Here is a 15,626-nt window from a genome sequence, read left to right on the forward strand (position 1 = left end):
GATTGCTTTTGTGGGCACAGGTTCGCCCAATAAAGAATCAGTTTCGTCATACATAGTTTTACGACTGTGTAGGCGACACTACTTTCACTACTTTTACGACGTAGGCGTCACTACTACGTGACATCTGGTGGAGGTGCTTTTGTGTTCATGCACCGAACGCCCCCGCAAAGCCGCGACCCAAGCCCAAAACTGGAGGACGAGACCAACGTCGCCAAGGACCAGCGAGCTAGCCGTAGGCAGCAAGGACTTTTGCCAGAATACGGACTTCTTCCCGAGAAGACCACAGCGATCAAGGCCAAGTTGACGACCGCAATGGCAGCCCCAGCATCCTCCATCCTGCTGCAACAACCTCGGGGGCCACCGACGTTCCGTGGATCACCGGCTGAAGACCTCGAAACCTGGCTGGAGACATACGAGAGGACCGCGACGTTCAACAAATGGAGCGACGAAGACAAGCTGCGCCATGTCTATTTTTCGTTGGATGACGCTGCTCGAACCTGGTTTGAGAACAGAGAGACCACCCTGGTGACGTGGGACCTATTTCGTGGGAACATCGTGAGGACTTTCACGACTGTCGTGGGTAAGGAAAAGGCCGAAGTTCTGCTAGAAGCCCGGATGCAACTGCCCAACGAGAACGTCACGATTTTCACGGAGGAGATGATTCGCCTGTTCAAGCACGCCGACACCAACATGCCAGAAGAAAAAAAAGTTCGCTTCTTGATGAGAGATGTCAAGCAAGAGCTCTTCGCCGGATTGATACGCAACCCGCCGAAGAATATTGCTGAATTTATTTCCGAGGCCACAACCATTGAGAAGACGCTCGACATGCGGACAAGGCAATATAACCACCGAACGCTGGCCGCCAACAACATCGACATTCAAGCATTTGGAAGCGACGACCTGCGCGAGACCACCAGAGCGGTCTTTCGCGAGGAACTGCAGAAGTTCTTCCCCAAGTCGCAGCCTCAAGTGGCATCTATCGCCGACATCGTCAAAGAAGAAGTTCAGCGCTCACTTGGAGTTCCCCATGTGCAGCCGCAATCGCCGCAACCCCAGCCGGAAGCGCTGACCTAGGCCGCGGTCGCCCGTCGTCAAGGGCCCCCTCCGCGCTCGCGCCAGGGCCCCGTAACACCACAGTTCCGACGTCCACCGCTGCCGCCGCCAGCACGCCCGTCCGTCGTCCAGCGCAGCTACCCGAGAAAGACGGACATTTGGCGCGCCCCCGACCACCGCCCGCTCTGCTATCACTGCGGGGGAGCCGGCCATGTCTACCGGCGATGCCCATACCGCGAGATGGGCCTACGAGGGTTCGCCGTCAACGCGCCGCGTCCAGTGCGAGGTGAACGACCGCGCGACATCGCCGACTACCTCGCCGGAGCCCAGTGGCAACCACGACGACCCTCACGCTCGCCGTCACCAGGCCGCTACATTTCGCCGCATCGCCGTCAGTACACCGGTCCCACCCGGGGCCGATCTTCCAGCCCTTACTCGGGAAACTAAAGGCAGCAACCGATGGAGGTGCGGTTGCTGTACGATGCAATGCCGAAGATCCTCCGCCGCCGACGATTATTCGCGAATCATCACGACGAGATATCAGAACGCCGCCTAGCAACAGCCTTGACAGCACTTCGCCGCCGAAAGAAGACCTTCCGACGCGACGTAGCAGCAGCAGAGCAATCCGACACAGCTGTGATCCGACGCCACGAATTAACCGCAACGCCAGACGCCGGTGTACCGATCTAGACGTGGTCATCGATGGTCATAACGTCACCGCTCTCGTCGACACTGGCGCCGACTATTGCGTCTTTAGTGGCGCGTTCGCCGCCAAGTTAAAGAAGGTGAAGACGGCCTGGCAAGGACCCGATATCCGTACAGCGGGAGGCCACCTAATAACGCCGGCTGGAATCTGCACAGCGCGAGTCACGGTAAACAACCGCACTTACCCGGCGAGCTTCGTAATCCTGCAGCACTGCTCCAGGGATGTCGTCCTAGGCATGGACTTTCTAAACCAACACGGTGCAGTCATCGACTTAAGGTTCAAGTCGATAACGCTTTCAACGTAGAACGCGATACCACCGGATACAAACATCAGTTACCATGCCTTGGATGTGCTAGAAGAACAAGTCACCGTTCCGCCTCGCTCCAGCGTAATTATTTCCGTCGGTACCGAAGTGCCTGCAGACATGGAGGGCGTCATCGAGGGCGATCATCACTTACCGCTCGACCGTGAAATTTGCGTCGCTAGAGGCATAGCTGAGCTACGTGAAGGGAAAGCAAGAGTGATGCTCATGAACTTCAGCCACTATTACAAGCACATTAACAAAGGAACCACGGTCGACTACATCGACGAAATAGTACAAGCCAGCAGTGCTTTCGCCTTCACGGATTCTAGTGCACCTGTAACGACGACTGTAGTACCTGAACCAACTTTCGACGTCAATCAGAACTTTCCCAGGCATCAGAAAGAACAGCTAAAAGCTCTGCTCCTTGAATACAAGGACTGCTTCTCTTCGTCCTCGAAAATTCGACAAACCCTTGTCGCCAAGCACCGCATCATAACCGACGAATACGTCCGCCCACTCCATCAGAGTCCGTACCGAGTTTCGGCGCGCGAACGCGAGGTCATAAGGCAACAAGTCGACGAAATGCTACGCGACGACATCATCCAGCCCTCCAAGAGTCCGTGGGCGTCCCCCGTGGTGCTAGTGAAGAAGGATGGAACCCTACGTTTCTGTGTCGATTATCGTCGCCTCAACAAAATCATGAAGAAGGGCGTATACCCTCTCCCACGGATTGACGACGCCTTGGATCGACTCTACAACGCAAAGTATTTTTCGTCGATGGACCTCAAAACCGGCTACTGGCAAATCGAAGTCGACGAGAGGGACCGGGAGAAGATTGCCTTTATAACACCAGACGGACTGTTCGAGTTCAAGGTCATGCCGTTTGGTCTTTGCTCGGCACCTGCGACTTTCCAACGTGTCGTGGATATAGTACTGGCAGGCTTGAAGTGGCAGACTTGCCTCATCTATTTGGACGACGTCGTTGTGTTTGCCTCAAGCTTCGAGGAACACCTCCAGCGCCTTGAAACAGTTCTTCAAGCAATCAAGACCCCCGGACTTACGTTAAAGCCAGAAAAGTGCCGCTTCGCTTACGAGGAGCTCTTATTTTTCAGCCATGTCATCAATAGGTCTGGAGTGTGCCCTGATCCACAGAAAACTGCGGCGATCGCTGACTTTCCTCCGCCCGCTGAGAAGGCAGTCCGTCGATTTCTTGGACTATGCGCCTATTACAGGCGCTTCGTCAAGGACTTTTCACGGATCGCCGAGCCACTGACGTACCTCACGAAGGCCGACGTCGAGTTCAAGTGGGAGACGCTGCAAGTCGAAGCTTTTGAAGAACTTAAGCGACGCCTGCAATCACCGCCAATACTTGCACATTTCGACGAAAACGCTGATACCCAAGTGCACATCGACGCAAGCAGTGCAAGACTCGGCGCCGTGCTTGTGCAGAGGACTGACGGACTAGAAAGGGTTGTAAGTTACGCTAGCCAGTCGCTGTCGAAGGCGCAAACAAATTATTCCACAACCGAAAAGGAGTGCCTCGCCATCATCTGGGCTACATCAAAGTTTCGCCCCTACCTCTATGGCAGGCCCTGCAAAGTTGTGAGCGACCACCACGCCTTGTGTTGGCTAGCTAACTTGAAGGATCCTACAGGTCGTCTCGCACGATGGAGTCTGAGACTTCAAGCATTGGATATTACCGTCGTTTACAAGTCCGGGCGAAAGCACTCTGACGCCGACTGCTTGTCTCGCGCCCCCGTCGAACTGCCACCACAGGACGACCAGGATGACGACACTTTCTGGGGACCCAGAAGTGCCGATGAATTCGCCGAACAACAGCGAGCCGACTCGGAACTAAGGAGCCTTGTAGACTACCTGGAAGGGAAGACCGTCATTGTCCCCAAGGTGTTCATGCGAGGATTGGCGTCGTTTTTCTTGCAAAACGACATTCTCCTAAAGAAGAACTTTTCGCCTCTCCGAGCCAACTACCTCGTCGTGGTACCCTCATCATTGCGTCCAGAGGTTCTGCAAGCTCTTCATGACGACCCAACGGCAGGACACTTCGGTTTTTCCCGCACGCTCGCGAAGATACAAGAAAAATACTGGCCTCGCCTCTCTGCTGACGTCTCCCATTACGTAAGGGCATGTCGAGACTGTCAGCGACGCAAAACACCGCCGACATGACCAGCCGGACTTCTACAGCCGATCGAGCCACCTCGCCGACCGTTCCAGCAGATCGGGATGGACTTACTGGGGCCTTTTCCAACGTCGACGTCCTGGAATAAATGGATCGTCGTAGCTACGGACTACCTCACCCACTACGCCGAAACAAAAGGCTTGCCCAAAGGCGGTGCTGCTGAGGTAGCCCGATTCTTCGTTGAGAACATCCTCCTACGTCACGGTGCCCCAGAAGTCCTCATCACCGACAGAGGCACGGCCTTTACGGCAGAACTAACTCAAGCCATCCTGCGATACAGCCAGAAAAGCCATCGCCGGACCACCGCCTACCACCGGCAGACGAATGGCCTCACCGAGGACCTAAATAAGACCATCGCCGACATGCTGGCAGTCTACCTCGACGTCGAACACAAGACGTGGGATGCCATCCTTCCGTACGTGACCTTCGCATACAACACGGCCGTGGAAGAAACGACGCACATGGCGCCGTTCCACCTGGTCTACGGAAGGAAACCGGCAACGACGCTTGACGCCATGCTACCGGACGTCACCGACGAAGAAAATCTCGACGTTGCCTCCTATTTGCAGCTTGCCGAAGAAGGTCGACAGCTCGCCCGCCTGCGCATCAAGAACCAGCAGAGGACCGACAGCCGACGCTACAATCTTCGACGACGCTACGTCGAGTACCAGCCCGGCGACCGTGTTTAGGTCTGGACTCCGATACGCCGACGAGGACTTAGCGAGAAACAGTTACGTCGCTATTTCGGACCATATAAGATCATCTGACGTATTGGCGCACTGGACTATAAGCTCGTGCCAGACGGCATTTCGCAATCACAGCGGCGCCGCGCACGACCTGAAGTCATCCACGTGGTGCGTCTTAAGCCTTTCTACACCCGCTGACGAACTTAGGTACCTTGTTACTTTGTTATTTTTTTCTTCTTTATTACGCGTGGTTTTGTTTTCGCTTTCACATTTGTCTGTAGCATCGGGACGATGCTTTTTAAGGGGAGGGTATTGACACGTATACATGTTTATCTTTCCGTGTCTCTTCGTTTCACTACCCGGAGTGTCACCTCTACAATGCTTGGTGTTCTGTTTTTCTCGACCAGAGATTTATGCGCAGGTATATGAGAATATTGACACGTATACATGCTTATCTTTCACCGGTGGCCGCTTTCCACCGGCTAACAAATGTTAAACGTTATCGCTCGGCGCAGGACGCGCCTGCCTGGGAAGCTTCTCGAACGTTATCGATGGTTCTTTCCATTGCCTGTTTTCACTGACGCTTATGTTATCTGATTATATGGCCGACGCGAATTGTCTAGAACTTTCTGGAAGACACTGCGGGTACCAGGGATTAATCTGGAACATTCGATGACTCACGTATAAAAGCCGACGCGTTTCGCCGCTGATCAGATTTTCGACGATCGCCGACTGCGTTCGCCGCTATCGTTGTGCTTTGAGTGTAGCTTGCTTTTGTGGGCACAGGTTCGCCCAATAAAGAATCAGTTTCGTCATACACAGTTTTACGACTGTTTACTTCAGCGTCACTACTACGTGACAATATGTACTACAACCGATACCCAACCGATGCTAGAACAGAAAAGAATAATTCACCTTGACAGCTCTGAGTGGGCGACGCCATGCAACTAAGTAGCCGAAGCCACACTCTGCAACTGACCTATAAACCGGCCAAGAGGCGAAGAAACGTTAACGACGCCAGCGGTAAGAAGCGTAAGAGAAGATAGAAAGGAGAATGAAGAAGCCGTGTCTCTCCAGTAATGCACCAGTGCGGGAGCGGCACTTCTGCGAACGAAGATGACTAAAACGCAAATTGAAGATAGCTTTCCTCTCGAAAGCAGATGTCTCGTACGCATCCACGAATATTTACTCTAACTGATACCAGCCTAAAAAATGGCTTGTGACTTACGCCACATGCAACTCTGTGGCATATTTACCGCACACAAAGTAGAATGAGACGCTCGGGTGGAGCAATTTTTGCCGGTGTGCATGTGTACTCCTGTGCTCGAGGTCGCACGTTCGATCGCGGTCGCGGTCGCGGCATTTTGGAGGGGTCAAATGCAAAACCATTCGTGCACTTTGATTTAGGCGCACGTTAAAGAGCTCCAGGTGGTCAAAGTTAATCCGGAGTGACCCAGTACAGCGTGTTTTAAATTGAGACCGTGATTTGGCACGTAAAACCCGAGTATTTAAATAACTTACACAATTTAAATTTGTGGAGATGGGTTTGCACAAGGCTTAGCCTACGAGCGACGGTCAGGAAAGGGCACGACGCTCCTCCACTCCGTAACGCACAAAGTCGCTATGGCAGAGTTCGCCGACTGTCCGCCACGGCGCAGGGAAGGCTCCGGAGTCAGATCGCCAACAAACACGGGCTTATTCACCCAAGATACAGCACAGTGCTACAGTCACGGCGCTTACGGGCCAAGGCTCGCCGCAGACCGATCAAGTACGCGCACCCGCTACGCTAGGGCTAACCAGGTAGCGGTCCACCAAGCGCGAGAACGAGGAGTCGCGGGAACAAAGGTCTCATGTAACCGCCTCGTTGCGGGCCTGTGAGCATCTGCTGCGGCGAGGAAGCGCTCAGCGGACGAGAGCTCGGGTGGAGAGGGTGCCCGGGGGCCGCCACTCGGGAGGCCGATCAGGGCGCGTCCCGGTGACGTGTTCTCGCGGGGCAAGTCCAATCCCGGGGGGGGGGGGGAGCGTGGTTTGCGCGGGAAAGTAGCTTCGGTGCGCTAGCCGTGTCCGCCATGTGGCCGTTACGGCGGCGGTTCCCGGAGATCAAGCTAAGCGCCACTCGCGAGCTGGGGGACGAGGCGTGGGAAGGAACCTCGATCCCCACAAATTACAATACACGATGCAAAAGAAACTCCGCTTTCTGATGAATATTCTGCTGTAGCTTTTAATGCATATTTTGCGTCTGTTTTTACACAGGAAGATTATTCCAATGTGCCATTTGTTCCAGATAAACCCTTACCTTTCATGGCTGAAATCATCATCACTGTCGAAGGTATCGCGAACCTCATCACGAATAATAAAGTTTCTACTTCATGTGGCATTGATTACATCAACCCTGAAATACCGAAGAATACTACAGATATTTTCAGCCGCTTTCTGTGTATTCTATTTAACCAGTCTTTACCATCAGGTGAGCTGCCTAAGGATTGGAAAATTGGTAAGGTAGTTCCCATATTTAAATCTGGTGGCAGGCACTCGCCCCGTAATTATCGACCAATTTCAACATGCATATGCTGCAAATTACTTGAACATATTATAACTTCTCATATCTACGGTCACCTTGAATCAAATAACTTTATTTTCTCTAATCAGCATGGCTTCAGAAAAGGCCACTCATGTGACACTCAGTTATTCGAATTCACGACTGACCATCAATTCAAATTGAACGCAAACGAACAAACCGATTGCCTCTTCCTCAATTCCACTAAGGCGTTCCATACTGTACCTCATTGCCGTTTGATTTCCAAGTTGTCTGCCCTTTGTATAGATTCATCAACACTGTCTTGGCTTCGTGTACTTCTTGTCTTCGCGTCAACGATTTACTGTGGTCAAGAACGTTTCGTCTAACCTTTGCGACGTGACGTCCGGTGTCCCCCAGGGCAGTGTGCTAGGTCCACAACTTTTTTTTTTTAATATACATCAACGACTTGCCCGCTAACCTTTCATCCTCAGTTAGGCTGTTTGATGACGAGTGCGTCATCTACCGCAATAATAAATGTTCCGACGATCATTCTAAACTCCAACACGACGTTGACCTAACCTATAGATGGTGCGTAACTTGGAAGATGTCACTTAACGCCTCAAAATGCAAGTTAATTTTGTTTAGTAGAAAGCGCAATAACTCAGTATTTTACAATTCAATTATTAATACCGTAATTAATACTACACCATCGTACAAATATTTCGCCGTTGACAGGTTTCCAAAGTGAGTGCTGCGGAGGCAGAGGAACTAGCGATAGCGTTAGCCATCACGACGAGACCGCACTGGGAGTGCTTCATAGTTCTGACGGACTCTCAGACGGCATGCAGAAATTTTTCAAGGGCCAAAATTTCCATGGCCGCACATCGCATTCTGAATGGAGCGAACCATTCATACATACAAATAGTGTGGAATCCAGGGCACGAGTCCTTACGCGGCAATCAGCAGGCACACGCCTACGCTCGAGTGCATGCACACGGGAAGCCGCGAGAGGGCCTCGCCGAGCAGTTGCATCCCGAGCCCACACCAGTAACCTACACGCACATCCTACAACACTATGGCCTTTGAAGAAGCACTCTACCACCGCCTCACAATGCTCTGACGTGAGAGGAAGCCATAATATGGCGAAAACTGCAAACAAACACATATCCACATTTCAGCCTTTACCACGCCATACACCCTGCGCTGTATTTCTATAAATGCCCGCACTGCGATCAATGTGCAACGCTTTACCACATGGTATGGGCTTGCGCACAGCTCACACCCAAAACACACCCCACCACACGGCAATGGGAGGCAGCGCTGTCCATCTCCGACTCGACGGACCAGCTCAACCTGGTCAACCGAGCGAGAAGGGCAGCTAAGGCCGCTGGACTCATGCACTGAGGGGACCACCCACTGCAGAGCGGAGGAGCTACCAAGGCTCGCGTGCTCTTTTGCATAAAATTTATTTTCTCTCTCTCACCTTTCATCGGATTTATCCTGGACAACGCATATAGCAGCGGTCTCATCGAAAGCTTCTCAATCTCTCGGCTATCTGCGCAGAAACTTGCGCAACGCGCCTTCTGATGTACGAAAATTAGCATATCTTACTTATGTTCGCCCACAACTAGAATATGCTTCATACACATGGTCACCATATCAAGATTATCAAATCCGTATGTTGGAAGCTGTTTAACATAGGGCAGCCAGATTCATATCTGGCAACTACGACTATCATTCAAGCATTACCCGAATAAAACAATACCTTGCATTTCAGTCATTGGAAGATCGCCGAGTCATTGTTCTTTTGTCTCTTTCACAGGCACATTTTGAGTAATAAATTTCACTGCCGCTTCATGCTCCTGTACGCACATCTCGACCCATTCTCAATGCATTTAGTTTCATGCACATTCATGGTCAAACGCAGGCATTTAACTCATCATCACTACCTAGAGCTATTGCACATTGGAGCTGTCTTCCCGATCACATTGCATCCATATCTAATCGTGAAACATCCCGTGATAACGTGAATTCGTTACGTGTTAATATTGTATAAAGATGTTGTACTTTGCTTCTTGTAATATTTGTTTTGTTCCTTTTTGTAATATTTGTTTTAGTATTTTTTCTTGCAATTACTGTTGCCCCCCTTACTCAATGACCTTCAATGGGCCTGTAAGGTATTTTGAATAAATAAACAAACTTAATTAGTGCGCACAATATGGCGCCAGCTATTGCACCACTGCTTGGTATTAAGGAAGAAACTGCAATTTGCATTTCACTATCGCTACGCGCCGTATTCCTTTTTCGCGCCATCAAATAAGGAAATACTTTAACACGCATATCTTCGCTTGAACACCCTCCCCCTCCCCCTACACTCTTAACGGAGGTTGGGGAGGGTGAGGTGGTTGCGACCGACAAGCATGCATGCAAGTCTGTGGGTACAAAAACGTAACTGCCGAGGAAATATCTGCTCATGGCCGTAGTATACCTTGTCCCTGAGCATCCCGTTCTTGCCGAGAAGCTTCCTGAAGACCTTGGATCCTACTTGCGGGTCGAGCGCGCTGAGCGGGTCGTCGAGGACGTAGATGCTGCACTGGTGGTAGGCAGCCCGGGCCAGAGACACGCGCTGCTTCTGACCGCCACTCAGGTTGTAGCCCTGGGAACATGAAAGGCGCAACCGTTATTGTATTGGCGGCAATCTTGGATAATTTTGTGAGTGAGCAGCGGCGCTTATAAAAAAATGGCGCAGTTTCGCCCGGTGAGGCATCGATTGCGATAGCAAATTAGTAGACAGCTGTACGAACTAAGGATAGTAATTTTATCGGCCACATAAACTTGTAAACATTCGTGTACTAAATAAATTAAGAAGCACGGTATAACGCGGCAGCAGCAGCGAGCGAATGGACCTTTGTGCCGTCTAGTGCGAACTTGAACGCGAACTAAACGTCGAAAGCACAGCGCATACGAGGTTACCGGCACTATAGTTGCACTATAGAACGCCCGCCTCGGCTGCGGGAGGCTGTGGGTTCGATTCTCACCGCCGCCGGGCACCCACTGGTTCAAAAGGGTACAAGCGTACCCCGGCCTGGCGTTCGGCTTCCTTCAGGGGTGATACACTTGAGAAAGGAGCCTGCGCCCTGAATTCCCGTCGAAACCAACGTGAGCACGGAAATAAAGTGGTGTCTGGGCCGCTCCCATGGCGGTCATTTCCCATGTGGCACCCCAAGCACCTATTGAGGTGGGGGCACCTTCGGGTTGAGGTCAAACACCCCTTTCCAAGCGTTCAGGTCCCATAATGGCCGAGCACCAGGCCGGGAGCGCGCTTGTACCTATTTTACCGGTAGGTACCCGGCGGCAGCACTTGCCTCCCACAGCCGCGGCGGATGCTCGTCTACAATGCCGTCTGTGGTTGGACAAGAGGCGCCCAGAGACACCAGCTGAAATCTCTATCGGGCCCTCTTTCGAGATGTGGTCCCCCACGACAGCCGAGCACCAGGCCAGGGGACATCTCTACCCATGAGAAAAACCGGTGGGTTCCCGGCGGCACCGGGATTTGAACTCGGTACCTCCCGCACACGAGGCGGATGCTCTACCGCTAGGCCATCGCTGCGGTCGGAGCGGTCGGAGTGGTAGAACGCCCGCCTCGGCTGCGGGAGGCTGTGGGTTCGATTCTCACCGCCGCCGCTAGGCGCTCTAACGCTAGGCCATCCCTGCGGTGATGAGCCAACTTTATTGCTCTCTTTATTAATTTCACTAAAGCGTTCGATACAATTAACCACCTCATCCTCCTACAGAAACCAGAATCTTATGGCATTTCTGGCCCGCCTTTGCAGTTAATTCGTGACTACCTAACAGACCGACCACAAATAGTCCAAGTGAATAGTTCCTTCTCTTCACCTAAAATTATTAACAGAGTTGTCCCTCAGGGATCAATACTTGGGCCATTGTTATTTTTATTGTTCATTAATGATTTGCCTCAAATATTAACGCATGCTCACTGCCTTCTCTATGCTGATGACACAACCATTTTCGTATCCGACAAAAATTCCGTCACACTACTAAACAAACTAAACAATGATCTCGTTAATGTGCATGCATGGTGCCTGAAAAACACATTATTGACACGTATACATGTTTATCTTTCACCAGTGGCCGCTTTCCACCGGCTAACAAAGGAAGGAAGGAAGGAAAGAGTGGAGAAGGAAAGGCAGGGAGGTTAACCAGTTCAGGACAACCGGTTTGCTACCCTACACATGGGAGCGGGGTGAGGGGGAATGAAAGATGGGGAGGAGAGAGAGAGAGCACATAACGTACACAGCACACACATCGTCAGTCAGTCCGTCACTCTTGCGTGGTACGTGACATCACTGTCATAGCCGCTTGTCCAAGCCTGTTTCCTTTAAAAACCTAAGCAGTCCCTTCGTTGCTTTCAGCTGCGATGTCTTCTGTCGACGACACGCGAGAATGGTTTCAATTGACAGTGGTCGATTGTCCAGGTGTGCTAGAACGGACGCCAGGGACTGTCTCGGAACATCATATTCAGGACAGTCGCATAGAATATGTTCTAGCGTCTCCTCGCAAAGACAGGCATTGCAAAAAGGGTTGTCGGCCATTCCAATGAGGAATGAATAAGATTTCGTGAATGCCACCCCTAGCCATAAGCGATAAAGCATAGTGGCCTCTTTTCGGCGGAGTCCAGTTGGCATAAAGAGATGCATCAAAGAGGGCAGGTGGTAGTGACGATTGCTCCGGTTGGTCTGGCTGCTTGGTGTGCACCATAGAGAGAGCGTGATCTCCTGTGCAAGCACTCGAAGTCTGCTGGCTGCGTCGGACCGTGAGAGCGGTATGGCCTCTTCCTGTGTGTCGTGAAGAGCTGCCCGAGCGGCATTATCGGCGTTTTCATTCCCTATGACGCCGCAGTGACTTGGAAGCCACTGAAACGTTACGTGGTGTCCTTTCTCCTGTGATGTATGGAGTAAGTATCTAATATCGAACACGAGCTGTTCGTATGGCCCGCGACGCAGAGCTGATAGCACAGATTGTAGGGCTGCCTTTGAGTCACTGAAGATTGACCATTGTCGAGGTGACTCCCGATTGACGAAACGAAGTGCCGCACGAAGAGCAGCTAGTTCCGCAGATGTCGATGCCGTTGGGTGGTCAGTCCTGAAGCTAATGGTAATAGCTCTTGCTGGGACAACCACAGCACCGGACGAACATTGGAGGTTTGTGGAACCATCAGTATAAATATGTACACTGTCCGCATACCTCTCGTGTAGAAGAAGCAGAGACAGTTGTTTCAGCACAGGTGACGACAGCTCAGATTTTTTCTTGATTCCTGGTACACTGAGATGTACTGTGGGGCTAATAAGACACCAAGGGGGTATCGATGGTTTAGATGCAGCGGTGAAGCCCGAGGGAAGTTTGTCGTTGTACTTGATGATAGTTTTAGAGAACGATGCTTGGCGCCGGTCCGAAGGTAGTGTTGCAAGGTGGTGATAGGGGGCACGTGCAAAATGTCTGATGTGCGTTCTCAGGGCTTCCACCGTAATGTGAGTTTGCATCGGATGGTCCCGAGAAATCGCAATAGTTGCCTCTGTTGACGTGCATCTGGGTAAACCAAGGCAAACTCTGAGTGCTTGAGCTTGTTCTGCCTGCAGAACACGAATATTTGTCTTGCAAGTGTTGTTCAGTACAGGTAGACTATATCTTAAAAACCCGAGAAAGAGAGCTCTGTAGAGTTTCAGCATTGCGTCTACTGACATCCCCCATGTCTTTCCTGTCAAGTATTTAAACAACTGGGAAGTTGCTGTCAGGCGCCGTTTCATGTAGGCCACGTGTGGGCTCCAACAGAGGTCTCGGTCAATGATTACGCCAAGAAACCTGTGGGTTCTGACATAGGAAATGGTCCGCCCACTGATTGAGATGACATAAGGCGTCATTTGTTTGCGAGTAAATGCCACTAGTGCGCATTTTTCTGGTGATATGCTGAGACCTTGTTTACACAAGTAGCTCGCTGTCAAAGTTGCTGCTCTTTGAAGCCGCGCACGTATCTGAGGACGTGTGACTGCCGAAGTCCAGACACAGATGTCGTCTGCGTATATTGAAATCTTGATGGTAGTTGGTAAGTATTCAGCAAGTCCAAGAAGAGCGAGGTTGAATAGCGTCGGGCTGAGAGCACCGCCTTGAGGAACGCCTCTGCTCGTATAGCGTTGCGTAGTCGGGCCATCGTCAGTTAACACAAAGAATGATCTTGCAGATAGGTAACTTGCAATCCACAAGAAGACTCGACCACCTAGGCCAACCGTCGCAAGAGCATCGAGAATGGACTCATGTAATACGTTATCGTATGCGCCTTTCACATCTAAGAATAAAGCTGCAGATAAACGTTTACGGGACCTTTCGTGCTGAACATACGAAACGAGATCAACTACATTGTCGATGGAAGAGCGGTCACGTCGGAAACCAGCCATGGAATTCGGATAAATCTTGTAGTGTTCAAGGTACCATTCTAGGCGGCCAAGGAGCATCCGTTCCATTACCTTGCCTACACAGCTGGCCAGCGCTATTGGGCGGTAAGAGGTGAGCTCGAGTTGGGATTTGCCCTGCTTCAAGAGTGGCACCAGGCGGCTTACTTTCCATTCGTCAGGAACGTTTCCCTCCTGCCATGAGGAGTTGTAAAGGCTCAACAATTCTCTCCGTGCAGATTCTCCAAGATAGCACAAGGCTCGGTATGATATACCATCTGGACCCGGAGATGAAGAGCGCCTGCAGAGAGCTAGTGCCGCCTCGAGCTCCTCCATTGTAAATGGAAGGTCCATGCGGCCATCCCGGGAATGGGGGACGTCACTTCGGGCTGGAGGATCTGGACGAGTCGCTTGGTCGGCGATCATAGCACAAAAGTCCTCTGCGACATCGATGTCTTGCCGCCCTTGGAAGAGCGCGAGCGCCTTGAATGGAAAACGCTGTTCCGGAAGGCAACGCAGACCTTGCACCGTTTTCCAAATGTGAGACAGTGGCTTGCGGGGGTCTAGTGTCTGGCAAAACGTTGCCCAACGTTCCGATGCTAATCTATCCATGCGACGTTGGATCTTCTTTTGCATCCTCCTGGCCGCCCTAAGGTCATGGATTGATTTCGTACGCCGATATCGACGTTCCGCCCGGCGACGAAGTGCTCGTAGTCGCTCTAATTCTATGTCGAAGTCGTTTCGCTTGGAAGAGATCGTCATCATGCGGGTGGCGTTTTGCATCGTACTTTTAATTGTTTGCTCTAACCCGGATGGTAGGCCCTCGCGGCAAGCATCTTCCATATCAGATTTGAAGGTGGCCCATTGAATGGTCCGAATGGTCTTCCGTGGACCAGATCTAGACGACAAGCCTTTGATGTTAAGATAAGTGGGAATGTGATCACTCCCATGCGTCTCAATGTCTGGAAACCACTTCACACATTTGGCGAGAGAGTTGGAGACGAAAGCAAGGTCGAGGCAGCTGCCGTATGTGACGCCTCGAAGAAAGGTGGGGCTACCATCGTTCAGGAGAGTAAGGTCATAGTTGTAGGCGATGCTTGCTAATCTTCGTCCTTTTGCATTGGTTCTTGTACTTCCCCATGCCGGATGGTGTGCATTGAAATCTCCTATGATGACCCATGGGGCAGGACACACACTCAAGATATCTGCTAATCTTTTCGTTTCAAAATTGCTTGAAGGCGATATATACACGCCTATGAGAGTAAACAATAGTTTGTTCTTTTTAACTGTGATGCATATATCCCACTGAACACAAGACTTTTTGTAGCCGTCTTGGACCAGCCAAAATGAACTAGAACGTCTACAACTATTCAAGACGGCTACAAGACGTCTTTATATGTACGTTATGAAGACGTCTTGCGAAGGATGGCTTGAAGGCGTCTTGTTAAGTTGTTTTAAGCTATCATCTTGCTAAGACGGCTACAAAACGTTTTGTAAAAACGTCTGGAAGATATCTGTGCGGATCCTTATCCAGATATATGTATAAAATATGCATTTCAGTTCTTTCCGCAGCTTTATACGGTTGTTAGATATCTAGCACCCATACTGGTCACACAGCCGGTACTTAAAAACGTGCACATGCACTGCCTTTCTTTTGGTCTGTCATTTTACCATCCTGTAAGGTGTACATTTACATTA

The 15,626-nt window shown here is 51.1% G+C and overlaps 1 protein-coding gene across 3 annotated transcripts in view; it reads right to left on the reverse strand.

The window, feature by feature from the left end:
• The window catches only part of LOC119431857 (ATP-binding cassette sub-family C member 2-like), a 1,116,245-nt gene that overhangs the window by 437,221 nt on the left and 663,398 nt on the right, over positions 1-15,626 (reverse strand). Inside the window, exon 16 of one of the 3 annotated variants that reach the window (XM_049657182.1) lies at positions 9,953-10,120. The exons of the other annotated variants lie outside the window; for them this stretch is intronic. Within the exon in view, the coding sequence (XP_049513139.1) occupies positions 9,953-10,120 (168 nt within the window). The remainder of the gene's footprint in view (positions 1-9,952; positions 10,121-15,626) is intronic. 3 annotated transcript variants of the gene reach the window in all.

The sequence above is a fragment of the Dermacentor silvarum genome, chromosome 10 (assembly GCF_013339745.2).
Source record: "Dermacentor silvarum isolate Dsil-2018 chromosome 10, BIME_Dsil_1.4, whole genome shotgun sequence".
In the NCBI taxonomy this organism is placed as follows: Eukaryota; Metazoa; Arthropoda; class Arachnida; order Ixodida; family Ixodidae; genus Dermacentor; species Dermacentor silvarum.